Here is a 22,320-nt window from a genome sequence, read left to right as displayed (position 1 = left end):
CAATTAAAGCCTCAGTGACATCAGAACTGGTATCCAGAGCAGCAATCATCTGGGCCAGAAAATTAACACAACTCATTCCCCAGGAGGAAAAACAGGCCTGTGAAGGAGTATCCAGACTTTTACGAGCAGTATCCTTCCTGGCTGATTCAACATTAGACACCATGACATATGCGGCTAGAGCCATGGCCGCATAGGAGCTGCTAGGAGATCACTTTGGCTCTGCCCATGGCAAGTGGAGCACCGATCTAAATCGGTCTTAATGGGTTACCCCTATCAAGGGAAACGATTGTTCGGAGACAAATTAGACCTCATATTGGTGTAAACAAAGGACAAAAAGAAAGCCCTACCAAAGAGCCTACACAAAGAACCCAAAAAATTTTCAAATTCCACACCATTTCGATCCTACTATACACTTAAAAGGTATAGGCCAGACCAACGTAGAAACAATTGGAATCAGAACCGTAACTCCTTTCGGAGAGGAGGAAGGTTCAGCAGAGGTGCAAAATTCTCCACATTTCAGGGCGACAAAGGGAATAAACCCGGTCGCCAAACAAAACAGTGACGCCACACTGCAGCCTGTGGGAGGAAGGCTCAATCTGTCAACCACAATGGTGAACCTCCCAGCCGGACCAGTGGGTACTAAACATAATAACACAGGGTTACCAAACAGAATTTTCCCACATTCCACCAAACAGACTGGTGACATCACCAACTTCAAAAACAAGGACAAACTTCAGAGAACCTCGTCAGCCATCCAACACCTGATGGAAATCAATGCAATAGAAACAGTGCCTCTATTGGAACGCTCATTGGGAATCTATTCGGTATTCTTTACGGTTCCCAAGAAAGACGGAGGATGGAGGGCCATCCTAGACTCAAAGTTTCTGAACAGATTTATCCCACTGAGACGTTTCAGAATGGAGACATTGATGTCAGTTACAGAGGCATTAAGACCAATGGACTTTCTAACGTCCATAGACCTCACAGAGGCATACTTACACATACTCATATGCCCACAACATTGGCGCTTCCTGAGATTCCTATACCAGGGAAGACACCACCAGTTCAGGGCCCTCCCCTTTGGGTTAACATCTGCCCCAAGGGTATTTACCAAAGTCCTAGTCACTCTGGTGGCGAACCTATGCAAAGAGGGAATAAGAATACATCCTTACCTTGATGACATACTAGTATGTGCAGACTCAAGACAACAAAGCGTACAGCATACAAGACTAGTAATAGAAACATTGACAACACACGGATTCATAATCAATTACAAAAAGAGCACGTTGATTCCTTCCCAGCGACTGACACACCTAGGGGTAGATATGGACACAAAGCAAAACATGCTATTTCTCACAGGAGGAAAAGTCAAACTCATATCTTCCCTAGCAAGGAAGGCCTACACGGCCCGGTCATCCAAACTCATGTCCCTCGCAAAATTACAGGGTCATATGGTGGCTTGCATACCAACGATTCAATGGGCTCGTCTCCATACGAGACCCCTACAATGGCTACTCAGACCCTACCAGGGGGACATTCAAAAGAAAAGAGACCTAAACATTCTTCTCTCCAAGGAAGCCAAAACCAGCCTTCAATGGTGGTCAAACCAAAGCAACCTATCAAAGGGTCGCAGATTCATTTACCCTGTTCCGGAACAGTTATACACAGACGTTTACACGACAGGGTGGGGAGCATCATTTCAAGAACACATAGCCCAGGGCACCTGGACCCCCCAGGAACAAAAATTACACACAAACGCTCTAGAAATCAGAACGATATTCAAAGCCCTTCAGAGCTTCAGACAACAAGTTCAAAGGAAGGACATATTAATTAGGACAGACAATGTGGCTGCGAAGGCACATTTAAACAAGCAGGGGGGATCCAGATCATCAGTACTTCACAAGGAAGTAGTACCGATACTACAGTGGGCGGAATCCAATCTAACATCACTCACGGCAGAACATATACAAGGAATCACCAATGTACAGGCAGATTGGCTCAGCAGGGAGACAATCAATGAGGCGGAATGGTCATTACATCCAGACATATTCCACTTAATCACACAGAAATTTGGAACACCACTAGTAGACCTATTTGCGTCCAATACAAACCACCAGCTACCTCGCTATTATTCCAGGTACACACAAGTGGGGGCGGAACAAACAGACGCACTAACAGGGACCTGGCCCAAGGGAATGTTATACGCCTTCCCACCCCTCCCACTCGAACACTGAAGGCTTACGTATTGTTCATAGCCCTGTATTGGCCCAGACGCCCATGGTTCCCTACATTAATACAGATGTCAAGCAACAACCTCTGCAGGCTCCCAGACAGACCAGACCTGCTGATACAGGGGCCGGTTTGCCATCCCGATCCAGGATGGTTCAAAATGACCGTATGGGTATTGAACGCACGAGACTGCATAAGTTAGGATATACACGCAGACTTTCAACGCAGAGAATCTATAATTCAACCTGGAAGGCTTTCACCAGATGGTGCAGACGCAAAAACATCAACCCACTCAAACCTTGCACACTAGGTATTCTGGCATTTCTTCAGGAAGGTCACAAACTCGGTTTAGCTACATCCACTCTAAGAAGACAGCTAGCATCCATAGCCACTATTGTTCCAAGAGTGGCAGGATATCGAGTAACCAAACATCCTCACATAAAATCATTTCTTAAAGGTTTAAGTCTAACCGCTCCACCTGTTAAACATAGATTTCCCACATGGAGCTTACATACTGTGCTAACAGCCCTCATGAAGCCTCCCTTCGAGCCACTTATGAAGGTCGGCTTGAAATGGCTGAGAATGAAACTCCTCTTCCTAACAGCCATAACATCAGCACACAGGGTTTCAGAGTTAGGGGCACTATCAACTCGCCCAGGCCTCATAATATTTCACAAGGACAAGGTAGTGCTCAGGCATGACCATTCCTTCATACCAAAGTGCAACACAAAATATTACAGAGAACAGGACATAGTTCTACCATCATTCTGTCCCAATCCACAGACACCTAGGGAGAAGACATGGCACTCACTAGATCTACGTAGAGCACTTCATGTATACATGTCTAGAACAGAAAGTATTAGATCATATGAGGCACTATTTATTAATATTTCTCAACCAAAAAAGGGTAAACCCATGTCAAAAGCATCCATCAGCCGCACCATCTCCTTATGTATAAAGACGGCTTATACGGAAAGCAAGCTACCCATTCCTGGAGGCATAACTGCCCATTCGGTTAGAAGCATGGCTACCTCAACAGCCTTCGATGTCTAACCCTCCCTGGGCGGGGACTGCTCTTATATGTCCCAACTTGAAGATGCTCTTTGTCCCTCTGAGCCGAGAAAGAGCCTTGGCTACTTACCGTGAAGGCTTCTTCTGCTCAGAGGGACAAAGTCATCTTGCCCTCCCAGACGTCCATCACAAGTTATATCTAGTTACAGTTCGATTACAATTCAAGGTTATCTACTCAAAACTCACAGTTCATTAACAGAGTAGTTTTTTCTTCTACTTCTTAATATTTACAAAACCAGACGGTTACTGGTAAAAGTACACTGACATATTATCTGTTTATTAACATTTTATTCCACTAATCTTATAAGGCTTGGAAAGTTTTTAACTGGCTATAGGGGTGTTTACCCTCAGAAGCCAGGAAAAATTTAAATATTTAATCCTGCCTCCTGAGCTAAGAGGAAAAGGAAACACCCATCTTGAAGATGCCCTTCGTCCCTCTGAGCAGAAGAAGCCTTCGTGGTAGGTAGCCAAGGCTCTTTCTCACCTGTCCATTCACCTCTGTCCTTGAATGCCTGCTGCATCTTCTCTGTAATGAACCAGGACACTCTTCCCTGAGACTCCATCGTACTGTATTTCAGCTGCCTGACCATGTGTAGCAGGCCGATTCATCTTCTCACAATCACCAATGAAGTCAATCTTCAAGGCCTCATTAGACTCCACCTGCTGATTTTCTCTCCCGCTCCATCATGTAACCTGCTGGTTGTGCTGTCCCATCTGACAAGGAAACCATGTGCATCTCTAGCCTGCTGGGATCTTAATCTGTTATCTGTTAAGGTGGCCTCCTTGCTTGCCCATATGCTCAATGAGGAGGTCTAATGGAACTTTGCACTTTGAGCATCTTTACCTACACCTGTGCAGAGACAAGTCCATCTTCAAACTGGACTTCCCTTTCTTACCCAAGGTAGTGCCTAGTTGCTGTCTTAGCCAGGAGCTGGCTCTCCCTATGCCAAGAACTGCTGGAACACATTCCACCAGAAGGGTAGTGACCTCTACCACCTTCAGCAGAGGCATTCCTGTACCAGAACATTGCAGGGTGGCCACCTCATCTTAGCCTTCCATGTTTATTAGAAACTGTGCATTGGATGTCAGAACTTGGAAGGATGCATCCTTTGGCAGAGAAAAGTGAATGTTGTCCTTCCATGGCTGTGCCTGTGCCAACCTCCATGTTATATCCACTGACTAACTCGATGCACAGAGACTATGAAGAAGAAACACAGGTTGCTTACCTGTGACTGATGTTCTTTAGGTGATCATCTGTGCAGTCACACAATCCATCCTCCTTCCCCTCTGCAGACTCCTTTACAACTTGCTGTGGCATTCTATTGAGAAGGATTAAGGAGAAAACTGTGACTCCTCCTTCGAGGCGAGCATGGGCTTGGAAGGAGGGCATGAATTATCACGGACAGACTTTGTGCCATAATGTTCCAAATGTGCAAAAGCATCGAGTCCATTTGTGTTATTACACAGATGACTACTCAAAGAACATCAGTCACAGGTAAGCAACCTGTTTTTTTCCAGGTAGGGCTCCTGACTTGTATCTGTTTTACTTCAGCCAGGGGATGAATCATGAACCTTCCAAGCATCCCCTGCGTCTAGGACATCACAGCTGATTTCAAAGGGAAGAAAAACAGGCCACAGGCATCTGCAGCAGATAGGCAGGTGTGCCCTCTAGCAGGGCTCACTAAGCTAAATGAAGCCCCTGATCCACATTTTGTAGCCTGCAATATGCATGGCAGCCCCCCTTGCTTTTCAGTGCCAGATAAGCAGCAAAATCAACATATTTATCTAGTCACTGGTGGGTGGCCATTATGTGATTAATGGGCTGGGTTTCACAAGTAGAATAGTCCTGTCTTGGAGGAATTTTTGAATTTGAGGCTTTGCCTTTGGATACTAATAGCTGGGTTCTTCATCAGCATCACTTTTCTTCCACATCCTTCACTTGTCCCACAGACAAAATCCCTCTTCATTGGTTCTCAGGATGCTGCTTCCTATGTCTGTTCTTCCCCAGAGACAGCATCCTCCAGTGAGAAATTGTATAGAAAATGCCCCTTTACATGAAAGCACAAAGGTGAAGGCATTACAGGCAAGATTTGGAGTGGGTGCAAATAGGTAGTCCAGTAGTTTCTCTCCCAAGACTCTCATGTTAAAATATAATTTATGAACATGAGCTGGAAACCGAAGAGCAGCGAGATAATTCTGAGTCACATAAAAGCCAGAGTCAAGCCTCTAATAATCCTTCCCCAATGAGGAAAAATATGAAAAAGCAAGCCTCAATTCACTGTTCTGCACTATGAGGCTTTCAAAGACCGGTAAATGGAAAGTGGGCTGCATGAAATAGAGGAAGAGCAGGCTCAGTGGAAGCAAGCGTTGATGGGGAGGGGGACTGAGGAAATGTGGAAGTGCAAAGTCAGAAAAATAAAGGCAAAAGACACAAAATGGGAGGCTGATTAGCAAAGGTGGTGAATTGGAAACGTCTTTACACAAAAGCCAGGGGATGGCAAATGCTACTTAACAGGGAGGGAGGGAGAATAATAGAGGGCAAAGTGCAGGCTGGAATACTTACGGGATACTTTTCTTCCATTTTGATTGCATCCTAATAGTGCCTTTGCTTCTGGACTTGTGAATTGGACTTCTAGAATGTGAATTGAACTTCTAGAATGAGTTAATTCCTCACTGGTAGCAATGTGAACATACCCATATTTTCACCCTTGTATATCATTCTCCTAGTGGGTCTGATTTTATCTAAAGCAGATTCCTATTTTTCAGGTATTTTACTCATTTCAAAACTGTCTTACAGCTAATTGTATCTCCTAATGGTCTCTGTTGTGAAAATATTCCTGGGAGGCAGAAGCAGATACTGCAGTTTTGAAATCAGAGGAAAACATCTCAAGATGCTTTGAGAGTGGTTTTGGTTTTAGAAAATTACCCAGTGCATTTTAAACTAGCAGTTCTTTTTCAAGTTTATTTTCCTTCGTCTACTCTTTGTGCAGGGAACAGGTTCTTTGCAAGCAAAGAAAGGTAATTTATGCATGGGTACTTTCACTCACGTTTGCCCCTGGTCTGTCTCAGTTGTTCCTTGGAGTTATGCATGAGTTTTCCTTCCATTAAGAGATGACCTTGCAGCCAGCCCTCACAAATCCTGGGACTTCCCGTTCCTCTGTTAACCCGATTGTTCCCTCTCCCCTTAGCTCAGCCTGGGTGAAATACCCGTGCATAAGGCAAAGCGCGGGACCAGCAAGCTTGGTTTCTCTCACAGCCAATTACAAAGCAGCGTGTATTGAAATGGGGAGTAAAATGCTTCCTGCTTCCTTGGAGCACTTTCTGAGCAGAAGAAAGGCTTTCTAAAACCGAGGCTTGGATTTCTCCCCCCCTTTCTTTCAGATTGCTCCGTTTTTTGTTTTTTGTTCTTAAAATGTTTTTTTATGCAGCTGTTGGGTTTTGGGAGGGGGGGAATTTTCTCTCACAATAAGCTTTACAAAGTAAGCCAATTACAAAGCAGCATTTAAAGGGTCAGGACTTGATTTGAGCTTGGAGACTGCTTGTGCATAGATTCCCAACAGGAAAGTGTGGGTCCAGTGAGCAACAAACCTCAAGTAAAACTCCCAAAGAGATCCTGCAAGAAAAGTTTCAAAAGCAAAATATCCTTGAAATTCATTGAGTAATTAAAAATAAAATGTGTACTGAATTAGCTTTTTATACAATACCTTTAAGTGCTTTTTTCTTCATCCATTTTTGTGAGCTATCCTGACAACTGAGAACCAGTGTGCTGTAGTGGTTAAGGTGTTGGACTAGGACCTGGGAAACCCAGGTTCAAATCCCGACTCATGCCATGAAAGCTTGCTGGGTGACCTTGGGCCAGCCGCACACTCTCAGCCCTGACCCTGGCTAGTATTTGGATGGGAGACCAACAAGTAATACCAGGGTTGTGACGTTGAAGCAGGCAATGGCAAAACCCACCTCCAAACGTCTTTTACCTTGAAAACCCTACAGGGTCGCCATAAGTCAGCTGTGACTTGACGGCAAAAAAAAAAAAAAAATCCTGAAACTGAACAACTGATAATTCATAACTCTCAGGAAAGTTTTGCATGTTCACTTTGAATTGTTTTTTTCCCCTCTGCCTGGTGTTTCATGTTACACAATCAAAAGTCTGTTGAACAGAATTCTTTAGTTAAGGAAAGCTTGCTGGTACAAACAGTGGATGCCACGCTGTGACTCAGCAGCAGAACATCTGCTTTGCATGTTCCAAGTACAATCTCAGACAACTACAGTGAAGGTGGTAGGTGATGTGAAGGTCCTCTACTGGAGACCCTGGAGAGCTGTTGCCAGTCAGATTGGACCGTACTGATCTTGATAGACCAATAGTTTGGCTCAATCTATAAGGCAGTTCCATGTATGCTTCTTGCATATCCTTATGCAAAATTTGCAGTGCTTTATTTTAATCCTGGGCATTAAATCTGACTACTTCAACTTTCGTCCAGCTATGCTTCACTGTTCGACCTTAAGAACATAAGAAGATCCCTGCTGGATCAGACCAGTGGTCCATCTAGCCCAGCCTCCTGTTTCACACAGGCCTTTTATGCAAGTCTGTTTCCCTCATGGTCACCCCCATGACTGCTTTGGGGCTTTGTTTTTGCATGCCTTTTCTGATCGTCAGGTCGCCTTGCTCTCTCCACACATTTCCATGTGTTTTGCCAGTGTTTTCTGTATGCTGTTTCAGCATCCAGAAACGAGATCAAGGTGACCTTTGACGGTCAGAAAGGCATGCATAAATAAAGCAAAGCCCTGAAACAGTGAGAGGGGGCGGCCACGAGGAAACAGCCAGGCATAAAAGGCTACAGTGGCCAACCAGTTACCTTGGAGGGGCATCTTGGAAATGAACACCTGGCCATCCATCTGTTCAGGTGGGGACTTTCAATGACTGTTTGAGATGAGGTCTTCCCGTGGTACTCAAATGTGTGGATAAATGTTTTAACAGCGCTGTATAGGATGCTGAGTCTAATGGTGAGTCAGCTGGCATGACTGGCTGTATTTGACCCCAGTGGAGTAGCAAGGGTTAATTCAGAACTGGCTGTATTTGACCCCAGTGAAGTTGCAAGGGTTAATCCAGAACTGGTTTGCAGAACTGTGTGATGATGAGGATGGAAGAGTTGCACCCTTGTGATCATGAGGGCAGTTCGGAGTGATATCATGATGGATGATAACTGCAATGTCACATATAGTGTTGACTCTGGAATAAAAAGAATTGCCATTGACTGAATTTTCCCCTCCGACCAACAAAATTGTAGTTCTATGACAGAAGTTAGAAATCTCACCCAGAATTCTCAGAACTTCTTTGGGGGAAGCCATTAGTATTGGTATAAAACTGTTGTAAGTTAATAGCTTAGGTATGCCCTGAACTATAAGATGTTTTTGAACCTGTCTCAGACAAGTGTCCAGTTGTTATACAAGCTTCTGTTTGCTAAAGGATACTTAAAAATAGCAATAAAGAGCTTCCAGAATGAAGCACTGCTGTGATACAAGAGTACTGTGCCAAGACCGTACAATTTCACTGGAGGTAGCCGTGATTATCTGCCATGAATGCAACATGCAAACATGCCTGTATATTTAAACCTGGATTCTGAGACTGTTAAGAGATGTGTCTCTTGTGTGTACAATTAATACTGTTTATTTCCTCTTACAGATCTTTTCATGTAAGACTAGCAAAATCTGCTGACATCCATGCTGTTGAAGAGCTAATCAAAACCCTGGACTTGAACAGAAGAATATTGGATGACTTGAATAACTACATATCAGCCCGGAGAGATCTAGTATGTTTTCACACTTTATGCTATATTGCTTCTGTTGAATTTCATACAAAACTGATTTGTGATGATGAACAGGGGTTCCTTGGTGTATGGAAATCCCTTTCCAAAACTGGTATCTTGAAAGTTGTTGCTGTATACTTTTGGTGTTATGTAGGTGGCCTGTGGGAAGAGCAGTTAGTGGGTTACTGTCACATTTTAAATGCCACATCAAGGCGTACTCGTTTTTCATTCTTTTACAGTGTGATCCAAAACGGAGATACATCCTTCTAAGTCCATTGAAGTTAGCGCTTTGAAGGGTGTGCCTCTGCTTAGGATTGCACTATTGGTGTTGGCTACTGGGAGAGTTACGGCTTTGACTCTGCTCTGCACCAGTGGACAGGTTGGGTGGGGGTGATAGCTTATGTTTATTTGTTTGTTTTTAGTATTTTAAAAATGTACATCCTGCCTTTCTGAAATGAAGCTAAGGTTCCCATCAGGAAAACAATCTTCCTGCACCTATGCACAGAACCCCACTTTTTCGAAGGCATGGAGTACAAAGGACCCACTATCCTAATCACCCTACCCTTATCCCTGATAGCTTCAGGATCTCTTTAAGCATACGTTCTTACCAGGGGCGTGTTATAAGCTGGCATGGGAAATGGCGAATTAAAGAGCATTTAGCATTCTTATTGCACTGCCACCCAAATGATATTGACTTGAAATACTTTGATAGACTCCCAGGATTATTAAGTGAACATCGTCTGTCCCTTACTTTTTATTCCCCCCGTATCCCAGCGCTGATCCTTGAAAATCAGGACCGACTAATGACATTCGGCATTTTCCCCAAAGAATCCTTTTGCACAACAACAATAGCACCTCTGCTCTCATCTAAGATCCCTCCCAAGCCCCTCTTTAAAAAATCAACTAAATTTGCTCCCCAAAACCAGGCTGAGTCTCACAAGGTTGATAAGCCTTTAATAGATCTGTCTCCAACTAGTTTAAAGAATGTCTCCCCAGTTGATTCAAATCTAAAATTCATGTACCGTAAATCAAGCCTACCACCAGATTCTAGATGCTCTCTGCTCCAGCCATGTAACTCGGTCGATGATATACTCGAAATGGAGGATGCAAAACTAATTAGTTCTTTTTGCATTCTCCCGACAAAGGAACAAAACAATATAATAATGAGGCTAGGGAACCTTAAAGATAACCTTACCCAGATTAAGTCAGCACAGGCCCATTTACCCCCTTTTAAACCAAGGGTACCTTCCCTTTCTACTAGAACTGAGCACCAACCAAATTCCAAACACACGGTTGATATGACTCCTGACTCTCCAAGCCAGTCCAAGAGTCTGACCTATTTCAAGGCAATGCCCCGGTTCCTCTGGAACCAACTGTAATAATGTGTCCTCCTACAGCAGATTCTAACTTGCTTAGGGAGATGTCTCCTACAGATCTCCCTGATAAGGACTCTCATCTTGCTGCAAATTTCTTAGCTGGAATGTTGCTGGATGGTCAGCTAAACTTACTGATTCTGATATACAGTTATTTCTTTCGACGTTTGATATCATCCTTGTTCAGGAAACTTGGGCCACAAAAGAGATCTTTCTCCCAGGCTTTACCTCTTTTACCCAAAAAGCAATCAAAGGCTCTGTGGGCCGCCCTCGTGCAGGACTAACATGCTTTATCTCCACTTCTTTAAGCATAAGCTCAATTGACCTTCTTTTGGCTGAAGAGTTGGTGCTAGCAGTTAGAGTAAATCTGATTTTTTCTTCACTTATTTTATTTTCTGTTTATATTCCTCCTGCTAGATCAAGTAATACTGCACGAAACTGGGCCCGTCTGGGAGAACTATTTGATGACATCAAAAACAACCACCCAACTACTCCAGTTCTTATGGCTGGTGATTTTAATGCACGAATAGGGCCGGATGATAATACTCTCTTCCAAAATCTTATAGGGAATTTTGATGAATCTTTCCTGTTCCCTATGGTATACTAGAACTTCCAGGGACTCGGTAATCAATTCTTCCGGCTTAAGTCTGGCCCAATTCGCTATTCAGAGGAACCTAATAATAGTTAATGGGCGATCGCAGATCGACCCTAATGGAGATTTTACTTTTTTTAGCCAAAATGGTGCCAGTGTTATCAATTGTTTTCTGGTTTCATTAGATCTCTTACCTCTAATCAGTAATATGGAAGTCTGCGATTACATGGGCAGTGACCATCTCCCTATCTCTCTTTCAATCAACCAATTATGTGTTCCACACTTAATACCGTCCTACCATCAAATATTGCACCAATCCCAAAAAGCCCTAGCTCGTGTTTACTGGAGCCCTGAGCTTGATTCCTTGGTGCGTGGCAAAATGCAGCTTTTGGAGGTGATTTCGTTGAAAGCTGCTCTCCTTGAGCAAGAGTCTGCAGCTACTGTCTTAAATGTTTTTTTTCAGATTAATTGATTTATTTAAACCTTTATTTACTAAAGAAATCACCTCAAGCTTGCACGCTTTATAGAAACGAAATTTTTGGTTTAACCGCGAGTGTAGACTACTCAAACGAGCAATAACCAGGAAACATAGAGAATTCAGAAGGAACAATACTATTTCAGTATTGAAGGAATTGTTAACTATTAAAAAGAACTACAAGGACTTGGTAAACTGGAGGAAAAAAGAGGCCCTGTATAAAAATTGGAGGAGCTTGATTACAGCTATAAACAACAATGATAATTCAACCTTCTGGAGGACTGTGAATTCTTTAATGGCTATGCCAGAGTCCCCGCATGTATCCCGTCTTTGGTCTGGGTAGCTTACTCCAAGAGCCTCTTCTCCTACTCTGTGGAAAACCAGGGTCTTATACCTGTAGCACCTTCTATTTTGCTGAATTCCTGGCCAGATGTGACCCCTAAGGAAATTAAACCGCTCATTGATCGCCTACGCTCAGGCAAAGCCCCAGGTCCTGATCTAATTCCCTACAACTTTTTAAAGTCATCAGTGAATGGTGGGCTAACATTCTTGCTCCTGTATTCACACAAATTAATGCATCAGGAGCTATTCCAAAATCTTGGAGACATACTATTATCGTCCCAATCTTTAAAAAAAGGTCAGCGCTCTGACCCAAGCTGTTATCGTCCAATCAGCTTTTGTCTTGCTTAGGCAAATTGTATTCCTCCTACTTATTAAAGAGGCTGTTGGACTGGGTTGAGAGTAATGACATCCTTGGCTGGGAACAGATTGGCTTTAGAAGGGGTTGGTCTGTCACGGACCACTGTTTAGTGCTCTCCCATCTAGCCGAGAAATATTCCTCCCCCCGAAATGGCACCCTTTATGCGGGTTTTATGGATCTTAAGGGAGCTTTTGATACCATCCCGAGGGAAAGGCTATGGTTGAAAATATCACATTCTACTATGGATAGGAGGTTACTATGGCTTATTCAGCAATTTCACACTGACCTCACAGCTCAGGTTCGCTGTGGCAACCAAGGAGAACTAACCGAGCCTTTTGAACTGGTCAAGGGAGTTAGACAAGGTTGCCTCCTTGCTCCTCTCTTGTTTAATCTGAACCTGAATGATATGGCAACCAATTTCTCAGAGTTTTGCCACCCCCAAAGCTTGCAAGTCATCCCACCCCGATTCTACTCTATGCTGACGATGCAGTTCTCCTGTCCCGCACAAGAATTGGTTTGAAAAGATCTTTGCAAACTTTTTCTGAGTACTGCTCTAGGGAAGGTCTTAAAATAAACCATCATAAATTTAAGATTATGATCTTCACTAAGAGGAGAAAAATGCCTCTTTTTCGCTGGGTTTTAGATGACTTTGAGGTTGACCAAGTCAAGGAGTTTGTTTACCTTGGCATTCTGTTTTCCCATAACCTAAATTGGAATGCCCATCAAAAAGCAGTGTCCAACAAAATTAAACCTGGGGTTGGTGCTATTATCAATTTTTTTCACACCAAAGATGGCAAATATATTCCAGGGGCTATTCAGGTTTTTAACCTGAAAATTACTCCAATTATCCTCTTTGGTGTTGCCATCTGGATTACAGTCATCAATGAATCTATAGATCGCCCACTGCTTCAGTTCTTACGAAAACTCCTAAATGCCCCTCGATGTGTTGCTGGCGTTACTCTTCGTTCCGAGTTTGGCCAAATGTCACTTGAAGCTAGGGCGTGGTTGGCCGCCTTTAAACTACACCTTAAACTGTGCTTTAGCACTGAGGGGTTCCTAGCTTCTCTGAAGCATGACCCTTTCAAATCCTCATGGCAAAAAATCTTAGATGAGAAACTGGCGTTGTTGGGCTTCTCGCAGGATATGTTATCAGATCTTGGGAAAACTGAAGCTTTTGCCAAAATTAAAAAGCGCATTAAAGAGCTTGATTATAACAGCACTACTTTCGTGCTCGTCTGTTCATCCCAGTTCTTCGGAATACCCCCTCCACGTGGTCTGCCTGCCTATACATATTACCTGACAACTCCTCGTCTCTGTAGAGCTTTTTGCTTGGCTAGATTGAATGCTAACCCTTCTATGGTGATGCAGGGCAGAATTCTGAATATACCATACTCAGAGAGGATCTGCCCTTGCTCTTCTGGCTCTATTGACTCATTAGCCCATGCCCTTTTGGAATTCCGCTTTTACAAGGAACTTCGATCGCACTATATTTCCCCCTTTTAATATACAAATCCAATGCCTCTGTTACTGACATAATGCCTTTTTTACTAAGCGGCAGGGACCCCAAGGCTACATTGTCAGTGGCAAGATTTGTTTCAGTCCTTATATCCCTCCAACACTAAATATATGCTGCTCAAGATCAATTGATCAAGGAGCTTCTAAGGGATAAAAGGAAAGGAAAGGAAATGAAGCTAAAGGTGACTCACAAAATCAATATTCCCACAGACATGACAATTAAAACAATCCACTATTAAAACCAACAAAAAGACACACAACCACAGATGCTATCATCTGGCTGCCAGTAGTCAATGCAGTACTAACGTGGCCCCAACATTAACAAAACCATGAAGAAGAAGAAGAGTTGGTTTTTATATGCCAACTTTCTCCACCACTTAAAGAAGAATCAAAACGTCTTACAATCACCTTCCTCTCCCCACAACAGATACCCTGTGAGGTAGGTGGGGCTGAGAGAGTTCTAAGGAAGCTGTGACTAGCCCAAGGTCACTCAGCTGGCTTCATATTGTAGGAGGGGGGAAACCAACTCGGTTCTCCAAATTAGAGTCCGCCGCTCATGTGGAGGAGTGGGGAATCAAACCCAGTTCTCCGAATTAGAATCCACTGCTCATGTAGAAGGACAGGGAATCAAACCCAGTTCTCCAGATTAGAGTCCGCCACTCATGTGAAGGAGTGGGGATTCAAACCTGGTTCTCCAGATTAGAGTCTGCCAGTCATGTGGAGGAGTGGAAAATCAAACCCGGTTCTCCAGATGAGAATCCACCGCTCATGTGGGGGAGTGGGAAATCAACCCTGGTTCTCCAGATTAGAGTCTGCCAGTCATGTGGAGGAGTGGGAAATCAAACCCGGTTCTCCAGATGAGAATCCACCGCTCATGTGGGGGAGTGGGAAATCAACCCTGGTTCTCCAGATTAGAGTCTGCCAGTCATGTGGAGGAGTGGGGAATCAAACCCAGTTCTCCAGATAAGAATCCACCGCTCATGTGGGGGAGTGGGAAATCAACCCCGGTTCTCCAGATTAGAGTCTGCCACTCCTAACCACCTCTCTTAACCACTACACCATGCTGGCTCTTAACAGAGGAAAATAGACAACTCAACAGTTGCAACAGAAGTGCTTCAGAAAAGGACCTGCAGGCATGAGCGCTTGATGCTTCTGGCAAGGAATTTGTAGCCCAAAATGGTTTATGCCACAATAATTTAGTTAATCTTGAAGTTGCTGCTGGTTTTTGAGCTTGTTTGTATAGTTTTGCTGCAAGTGACTTACACAGGTCTCTTTCAAATTCATTATATGAATTGATGTCTGAGAAAGAAAGATGGGAGATGAGGTGAAATAAGAATTCACTGTATTCAGTTATTTGAGGAAAGAATATATACAGATTATTTTGCTTTGTTTTTCAGGATGGAACGCCAGTTCAGGCATTCGTGGTAGAAGTTTTGAATCAGATAGTTGGAATATCGATCATTAGGAATGAAACGGTATACTTGATTGTCCTTCTTTTCCCCCTTTTTAAATCAGAGGGCACCAAACTAAATTCTCATTATATTATAAATCTTCCCAGTTTGGTCATTCATATCTCCCCGAAGTGACAGTGTTGGAGAAAGGAATGCATGAACCACCAGTCTCCTCCCAATACAGTTGGGAAGGAGTGATCAGAATGACGTATATGAACAATGCTCAGAAGAGTTTAAAGAATACAGCCTCTGAGTATCCTTACAGGATGAGTTAAAAGAATAAAAACTGTATTTTTATAAAGGCATTTAGTATATTTTATGTAAATATCTTGTTCACCATTCTCTAAGAACATAGAGGCAGAGCAGCTTATAAATGCAACCTAGAATTCAACTCTGTTTTGAAATTAATGTATTAATGGCTTCCCTTTACTGTTGCACAATGAAAAGTACCCTCTCAAGTCATAGCTGATTTATGGCAACCCTGTAGGGTTTTCAAGGCAAGAGTGCACAATAGGTACTAAGATTCTATCCCTGGAAAGGGCAAGCAAGTTACATGTAGCAAACTGAAAAATACATTGGCAGGAATTTCTTGACAGCATTTTCATTTTCAACAAGGGAGAAAAACATCTGATTTTGTGTCTGGAATGATGCAGATTCAATGGATTTCAAGTTTCATTAATTAATCCCAAAGTTTGGAGTTCCTATAATTCAGTGATGGGTATGGATCTATAGTTAATAGTCACTAAATATGTAGACGAGAGCTAGCACGATGTTGTGGTTAAGGTGTCGGACTAGGACCTGGGATACCCAAGTTCAAATCCCCACTGGTGCCACGGAAGCTTGTTGGGTGATCTTGGGCCAGTCACAAACTCTCCGCCCTGACCGTAGCTAGTATTTGGATGGGAGACCTCCAAGGAATGCCAGGGCCGTGACTCAGAGGAGGGCAATGGCAAACCACCTCTGAATGTCTCTTGCCCTGAAAACCCCACTGGGGTTGCCACAGGTCTGCTGTGACTTGATGGCAAAAAAATAAAACAAAAATACGTAGACTTTCTAAATGTACTGGGTTTGATCTAAGGAGGTTCTCCCACCAGCATAATGGGCACTTGTTTTATCAGGACACCAGTAGAGGGGAATGTTTTTCCTCAGTTCTGTCTGAGTGTCCTCTAACCGCCCACATGCAGATTTCCTGGGGCTCAGTAGGCTACAGCAGGAGAGGAGCGGTTGGAAAGTGCTGTTCCCTGTCCTTTGCTCTACTCACTTTGCTTTGGATTCAGTGTATTTATAATGGAATATTGCCGAAAAACCTACTGATATGGTTTCATTTGGACAGCGACATATATGGCCTTGCTTTAGTCCCTAGAGAAATTCTTCTGCACAAATGGGGCTGGCGGAGGTGTGCATCCCAGTAGATTGTCCCTGTAATGATGCTCTTGCATCCTTCCTTGAAAACGGAAGGGGTACAAAATTTTCAATGTAGCTGTTTAAACACAGCAGTGCATTTTCCATGAATTACTCTACCAAACTGTCATGTTTTTCAGGACATTGAATACATCCGCTCACACTACAACATTGAAGACTTTATTTATTTCAACCATCACCAGCGGGAAGATCATGGCCATTTATACCATTTTGCTTTAAATCCAATCTTTCATCACTATGCAAAACATTTCATGAAGGAGATACTTCGGCTGTCCTACAAAACCTGTCTCTACTACCCCATCCATCCCCAGACTGAAGAAGGCAAGGTAATGTATAAGTTAAAGCAGTGTGACTGTTTTCTCCTTTAATAGTTAATAGTATAAAACATTTACATAGGATTTTCAGAGCTGAAAGTGCTGCGTACACAATGGGTTGTATTCAGTAAGAAACAGGTAGAGTGAACCTCAAGGAGCAGGACTTTCCTGTCTCTCCCTTCTTGTTCCAGTTCATTGTCTCCCCACCCAAATTCTGCTCCTGGATGGTAAGGGGACCTGCACATACAATATCAGGGCAAAGTGGGGGTCTGCTGTTAGAGGGGGACTCACCCCACTCTCTCCTTCAAAGGAAGTGCCCTTCCACCAGTGGAAAACAGTGGTTGAATCAACCCATCATTTTGATGTGTCTTAATGAAAGGTATTTTGCAACTTTTGTCTTTGGATTTTGCTGTGGACCAATACAGCAACTTACGTTTGTTGTCTTGCTGTAATCCCTACCAGTGGTTGGATCCAGTTTTTTTTAAAATGCAGCCATGATACTGATACATCGATATAAGCATGCACAAAAAATAAAACCGGGGGGTGTTGTGATACTACCGATGACAAAGGATGCTCCCTTGAAAATCCTGATTGCTTAAGGCACGTGCAGAAGAAAATAAACTGACTCCACAACTATGAAAATACAGAGAGAAGGCAGACATGTGGAAGAACCGTGTCTAAACTGATTGATGTTTGTGGATTGACTGCCATGAAAATCAAGAGTAAGTCAAGTGTGGGGATAAGCCCTCAGCCTCAGGTTCCCACCCCCTTTCTGCTGTGGGGAGGTAGTACTGGCCTGCGTGACAAAGCTATGTGAAATTACTGAGACGCTGTCTGCAAAGTGCTTTGCACGGTTGAACCACAGTACATAAATGCCAGGTAGTTGTATCATCACTGTGATATATTGGCTTCTCTCCAACCATCCATGCACAGAAAGCACAGGGAGATTTTCCATGTTCCCCCACACAGTCAGATTGCTGTATGGGCCGCTCCACTATAAATGTACTGGCCTGCATCCAACCGTTCAAGCATGGAATGCAGTGTTTTCCTGCGTTCCTTCCCGTTCCTGGAATCCCTTTTGATTCATGGAAATATTGTTCCCAGGGTCATAGGATCTGCTCAGAGGAGTAGTCTCCCTCCCTTCCTGTAGTGGAGCTAGGGTTGCCAACCTCCAGGTGGTAACTAAGCACAGACTATGGCTATATTTAACTCTATGATAAGTGTATTTGAATGATCCACAAAGGCTACAAGGCCAATGTTACATGAAAATTACACTGATACTACAAAGGTACGAAAAGTACAGTCACATTCATTCCAAAAATACAATCTTCTCTGAAGGATGGTGCACAGTGACGATGCCTAGGGAGACAATCGTTTCACAGTTCTTCATCAGTCCCGTTCAGTCATCATATTTGCACACTTATTCCTTAATTTTAGCTTCAGTAGCTCCAATACTGTCTCCAATGATGATTAATCTTCTTATTAAGTATAACACGCAACCACATACAATTTTTTAGTTCCAATATTTCCTCAATGGATATCCATTCATAGGTTGCACCAACAGAGTCACCTTTCCTCTGTTCCCAACCGGGATACCAACAGAGGAAAGGTGAATCTGTTGGTGCAACCTATGAATGGATATCCATTGAGGAAATATTGGAACTAAAAAATTGTATGTGGTTGCGTGTTATACTTAATAAGAAGATTAATCATCATTGGAGACAGTATTGGAGCTACTGAGGCTAAAATTAAGGAATAAGTGTGCAAATATGATGACTGAACGGGACTGATGAAGAACTGTGAAACGATCGTCTCCCTAGGCATCGTCACTGTGCACCATCCTTCAGAGAAGATTGTATTTTTGGAATGAATGTGACTGTACTTTTCATACCTTTGTAGTACCAGTGTAATTTTCATGTAACATTGGCCTTGTAGCCAATGTTACATGAACACTTATAATAGATAATACACTTATCATAGAGTTAAATATAGCCATAGTCTGTGTTTAGTTACTAACCTTAGGTATTGGTACAGAGATGTCCTTTTGGATTGTTAAGCCTCCAGGTGGTGGCTGAAGATCTCCTGCTATTACAACTGATCTCCAGGTGATAGAGATCAGTTCACCTGGAGAAAATGGTCACTTTGGCAATTGGAGTCTATGGCATTGAAGTCCCTCCCCTCTCCAAACCCCACCCTCAAGCTCCACCCCCAAAATCTTCAGATATTTCACAACCTGGAGCTGGCAACGCTAAGCAGAGCTGAGCATTGGGAAGAGGGAAGAGGAGCAGTTTCACCCTCTACTTCCTCCTCACATCTGCCCATGGATCCATGCAGCAGTTCCTCTGCACAGGTCCTGCAACCTCAGAACAATCTTTCTCGGTTCTGGGTTGGACGGGCATCTGGAATCGTGGGTATTACCATCACGTGCCCAGGGAGGCAGGACCAAAAAATTTCTCTTCCGTTTCCTGTCTCCCTGGGCGGGAAATCCAGTTTCCGTCCTGCCTTGAGTAGGGTGGCAGCCTGTAGCTGGAGCTCTGTCTTGGGAAGTTTTTTCCTTCCCCCCCCCCCTTGTGTCCTTTTCTGATTATTTCTCTCCTACTGCAAGGATCCCCTATTCTTCCCTTCCTCCTCCTGCCACTTTTAGACGCGGTCGCGTCTAACTCCCCCTTTGACCTTCCAGCCTTGCCCCCCCTCTCCTTTCCGTTTCTTCTTCGCCCCTCGGGCAAGATGGCGGACGGCAGGAGGGACTTGGACCTCCTGTCCGAGGGAGACCAGGACCCGGCCCTCGTTGTTTCAACAGGGCGGAGGAGGAGAGATCTGGTTAGCGGCCGAAGTGGCGGCCACGCAGCGCCCGGCTCCGAAGGGGCGGCCGCAGCAAAAAGGGTGCGCTCTGAGGAGCCACTCCAAAATGGCGCCAAAGCCAACAAGGGGCGCAACCGGGCGCAAACCGCGGGCCCAGCCCTGGGAAACCCGGCGATCGGAAGTACTTCGACCAAGTTCGATTCCAACGGAGGGGGTAATGTATTCAGCGATGAGCCTGAGGCTCCGGTTACCAGGAGGGAGGTGTTTAGCCGGTTTAATGGGGTGCTTGATAAGCAAGCACAAATGATGAACGCCTTTAGGGATTCCATGGCCCCATTACTCCAGGGAATCAGCCCCCCTCAGACTAATTCTACCAATCCCCAAGAAAGGGGGGGGAACTAGGGGGTCAGCCCAGCTCCCAGTGGCGCACCAAGGCAGCTATGAAATCGCAACCGGTTGTGCAGCATTATCAGGCCTCTGAGGACTACCTATCAGTGGCCTCTGACCCTGAAACTAGGGAGGAAGGAGAATTTGACTCCGACGAGGACACTCCAGTCCTCCTGGAGGAACAACATCCCCTCCTGTTCCTAGCAGAGGACTTCCAGGCCCTCCTAAACAAAGCACTCATTGCTCTAGACCTCAATGAGGATCCAGAGCCCATTGCTGATCCCAAACCAAAGACCAAAAAGAAGGGGGCCAGGGAGTTCTTTCCCAGCACCAAACCCCGGGTCTGGGAAATCCCCTTCCCAGAATTCTTCGAGACTCAAGTCCAAACTGAATTCGACAAGCCCCTTGCAAATAGGCAGTTTTCAGCAAATATTAAAAAACTTTACACAATGGTGCCACAGGCCACGTCACTGTTTCGACTACCACTCATAGATTTCCCTGTGGCAGCGATCCACTCTTCGGATTTACCCGCTGAGGATGGGATGGGAAGCATCAGGGACCCCCTCGATAGGAAAACTGAAATCCTCTCCAAAAAAGTGCATGAGGCTTCCACCCTGGCTATTCAGGCCTCGGCGGCAACCTCAATCATGGCAAGAGCCTCCATAGTATGGCTCAGAAAGATTATACAGCTGTACACCGGGGACAATCGCAAGCTGACAGAGGGGCTCAACAGACTCCTCAAGGCGGCGGCCTTTATGGCAGACGCATCCCTAGACTCCATGTCCTTCGCAGCCAGGGCCACTTCCTCCAGTGTCGCCATCAGACGGGCACTGTGGATTCGCCCATGGCAGAATGAATTAAAGAACAAGACCCTAACCATGTCTTATCCCTATTCAGGGGGGAAACTCTTCGAGGAAAGGCTAGAAAGGATTCTAGTGGAGAATAAAGATAAGAACAAGGTACTCCCCAGGTCCTTTAAAAGGGATGGGAGATCCTCCTCCTCCTTTCCCACCTTTAGGTCTTCCCATACACTCACTCAATTTAGATCAGACCAGAGAAGGGGGGCTTGGAGCAACAGCAGTAACTACAGAGGATCATCTCGCAGGGGGGGCGGCAAGTTTTTTCGTCCCCCCCAGGGACATCAACAATTCTCAAACAACAAGGGAGATAAGTTCCCCAAGACTCCCAAACAGTGACGCCAACTGCCCGGGGATAGCGGGGAGACTCCTCCTCTTCCACGAAGTGTGGGACAGATCTTACACCAACGCCTGGGTGTCTCAGGTCATTCAGTCGGGCTACCTGATAGATTTCACCAGCGTTCCCCGAGACAAATTTGTGAATTCCCCAAGATCTGTACGGGCAGAGAAACACCAGAGAACTTTAGAGGCAATCATGCATCTACAGAGGATTGGAGCCATAGAACCGGTTCCACAAAGCGAACAGGGGAGTGGGGTATATTCGATTTTCTTTACAGTCCCCCCAAAAAATGGGGACTGGAGAGCTATATTAGACTTGAAACATCTGAACAGGAGCGTACGCTACAGAAAATTCCGCATGGAGACTCTTCGATCCATATTGGAAGCTCTCCAATCGGACCAATACCTCACTTCCCTGGACTTGAAGGAGGCATACCTCCATGTCCCAATTCATCGCTCCCATTGCAGATTTCTCAGGTTCTGCTACAGCGGGAACCACTATCAGTTCAGGGCCCTCCCCTTCGGGTTGACCTCCGCTCCCCGCGTCTTCACCAAAATCCTGGTGGCGCTGGTAGCGCTGCTTCGCCAGGAGGGGATCACTGTGTTTCCGTATCTCGACGACCTCCTGATTTGCTCGAGCTCCAAGGAGCAAGCTCTAACTCACAGCTCCAGGGTGATCCATGTTCTCACTTCACACGGTTTTTTGGTGAACATGGAGAAGAGCCACCTGATCCCCTCACAAAGTCTGGAACACCTGGGGGTCATCATAGACACACACAACAACTTAGTGACTCTACCCCAGGACAAGACAGACAAACTGCAGACTCTAGTCAAGGCCACCGTAGGCTCCCACTGGGGCAGGCTCATGGGCCTAGCCAAACTGCTAGGGAAAATGGTAGCCTGCATCAGTTCGGTACCATGGGCCAGGTTCCACTCAAGGGAACTCCAGATATTACTTCGTCCCTATCAGGACCTTATCACGCAGAGCA

General features: G+C 44.7%; 1 protein-coding gene across 1 annotated transcript in view; it reads left to right on the top strand.

Annotated features, from left to right (window-relative positions):
* CFAP61 (cilia and flagella associated protein 61) overlaps positions 1 to 22,320 on the top strand; it is a 200,839-nt gene that overhangs the window by 59,417 nt on the left and 119,102 nt on the right. The window contains exons 12-14 of the mRNA XM_056862278.1: positions 8,981 to 9,107; positions 15,157 to 15,234; positions 16,752 to 16,958. Coding sequence (XP_056718256.1) covers positions 8,981 to 9,107; positions 15,157 to 15,234; positions 16,752 to 16,958 — 412 coding nt within the window. The remainder of the gene's footprint in view (positions 1 to 8,980; positions 9,108 to 15,156; positions 15,235 to 16,751; positions 16,959 to 22,320) is intronic.

Source organism: Euleptes europaea, chromosome 17 (assembly GCF_029931775.1).
Source record: "Euleptes europaea isolate rEulEur1 chromosome 17, rEulEur1.hap1, whole genome shotgun sequence".
NCBI lineage: Eukaryota > Metazoa > Chordata > Lepidosauria > Squamata > Sphaerodactylidae > Euleptes > Euleptes europaea.
The sequence above is the reverse complement of the archived record's forward strand: the minus strand, read 5'-3'. Positions and strand labels throughout refer to the sequence as shown.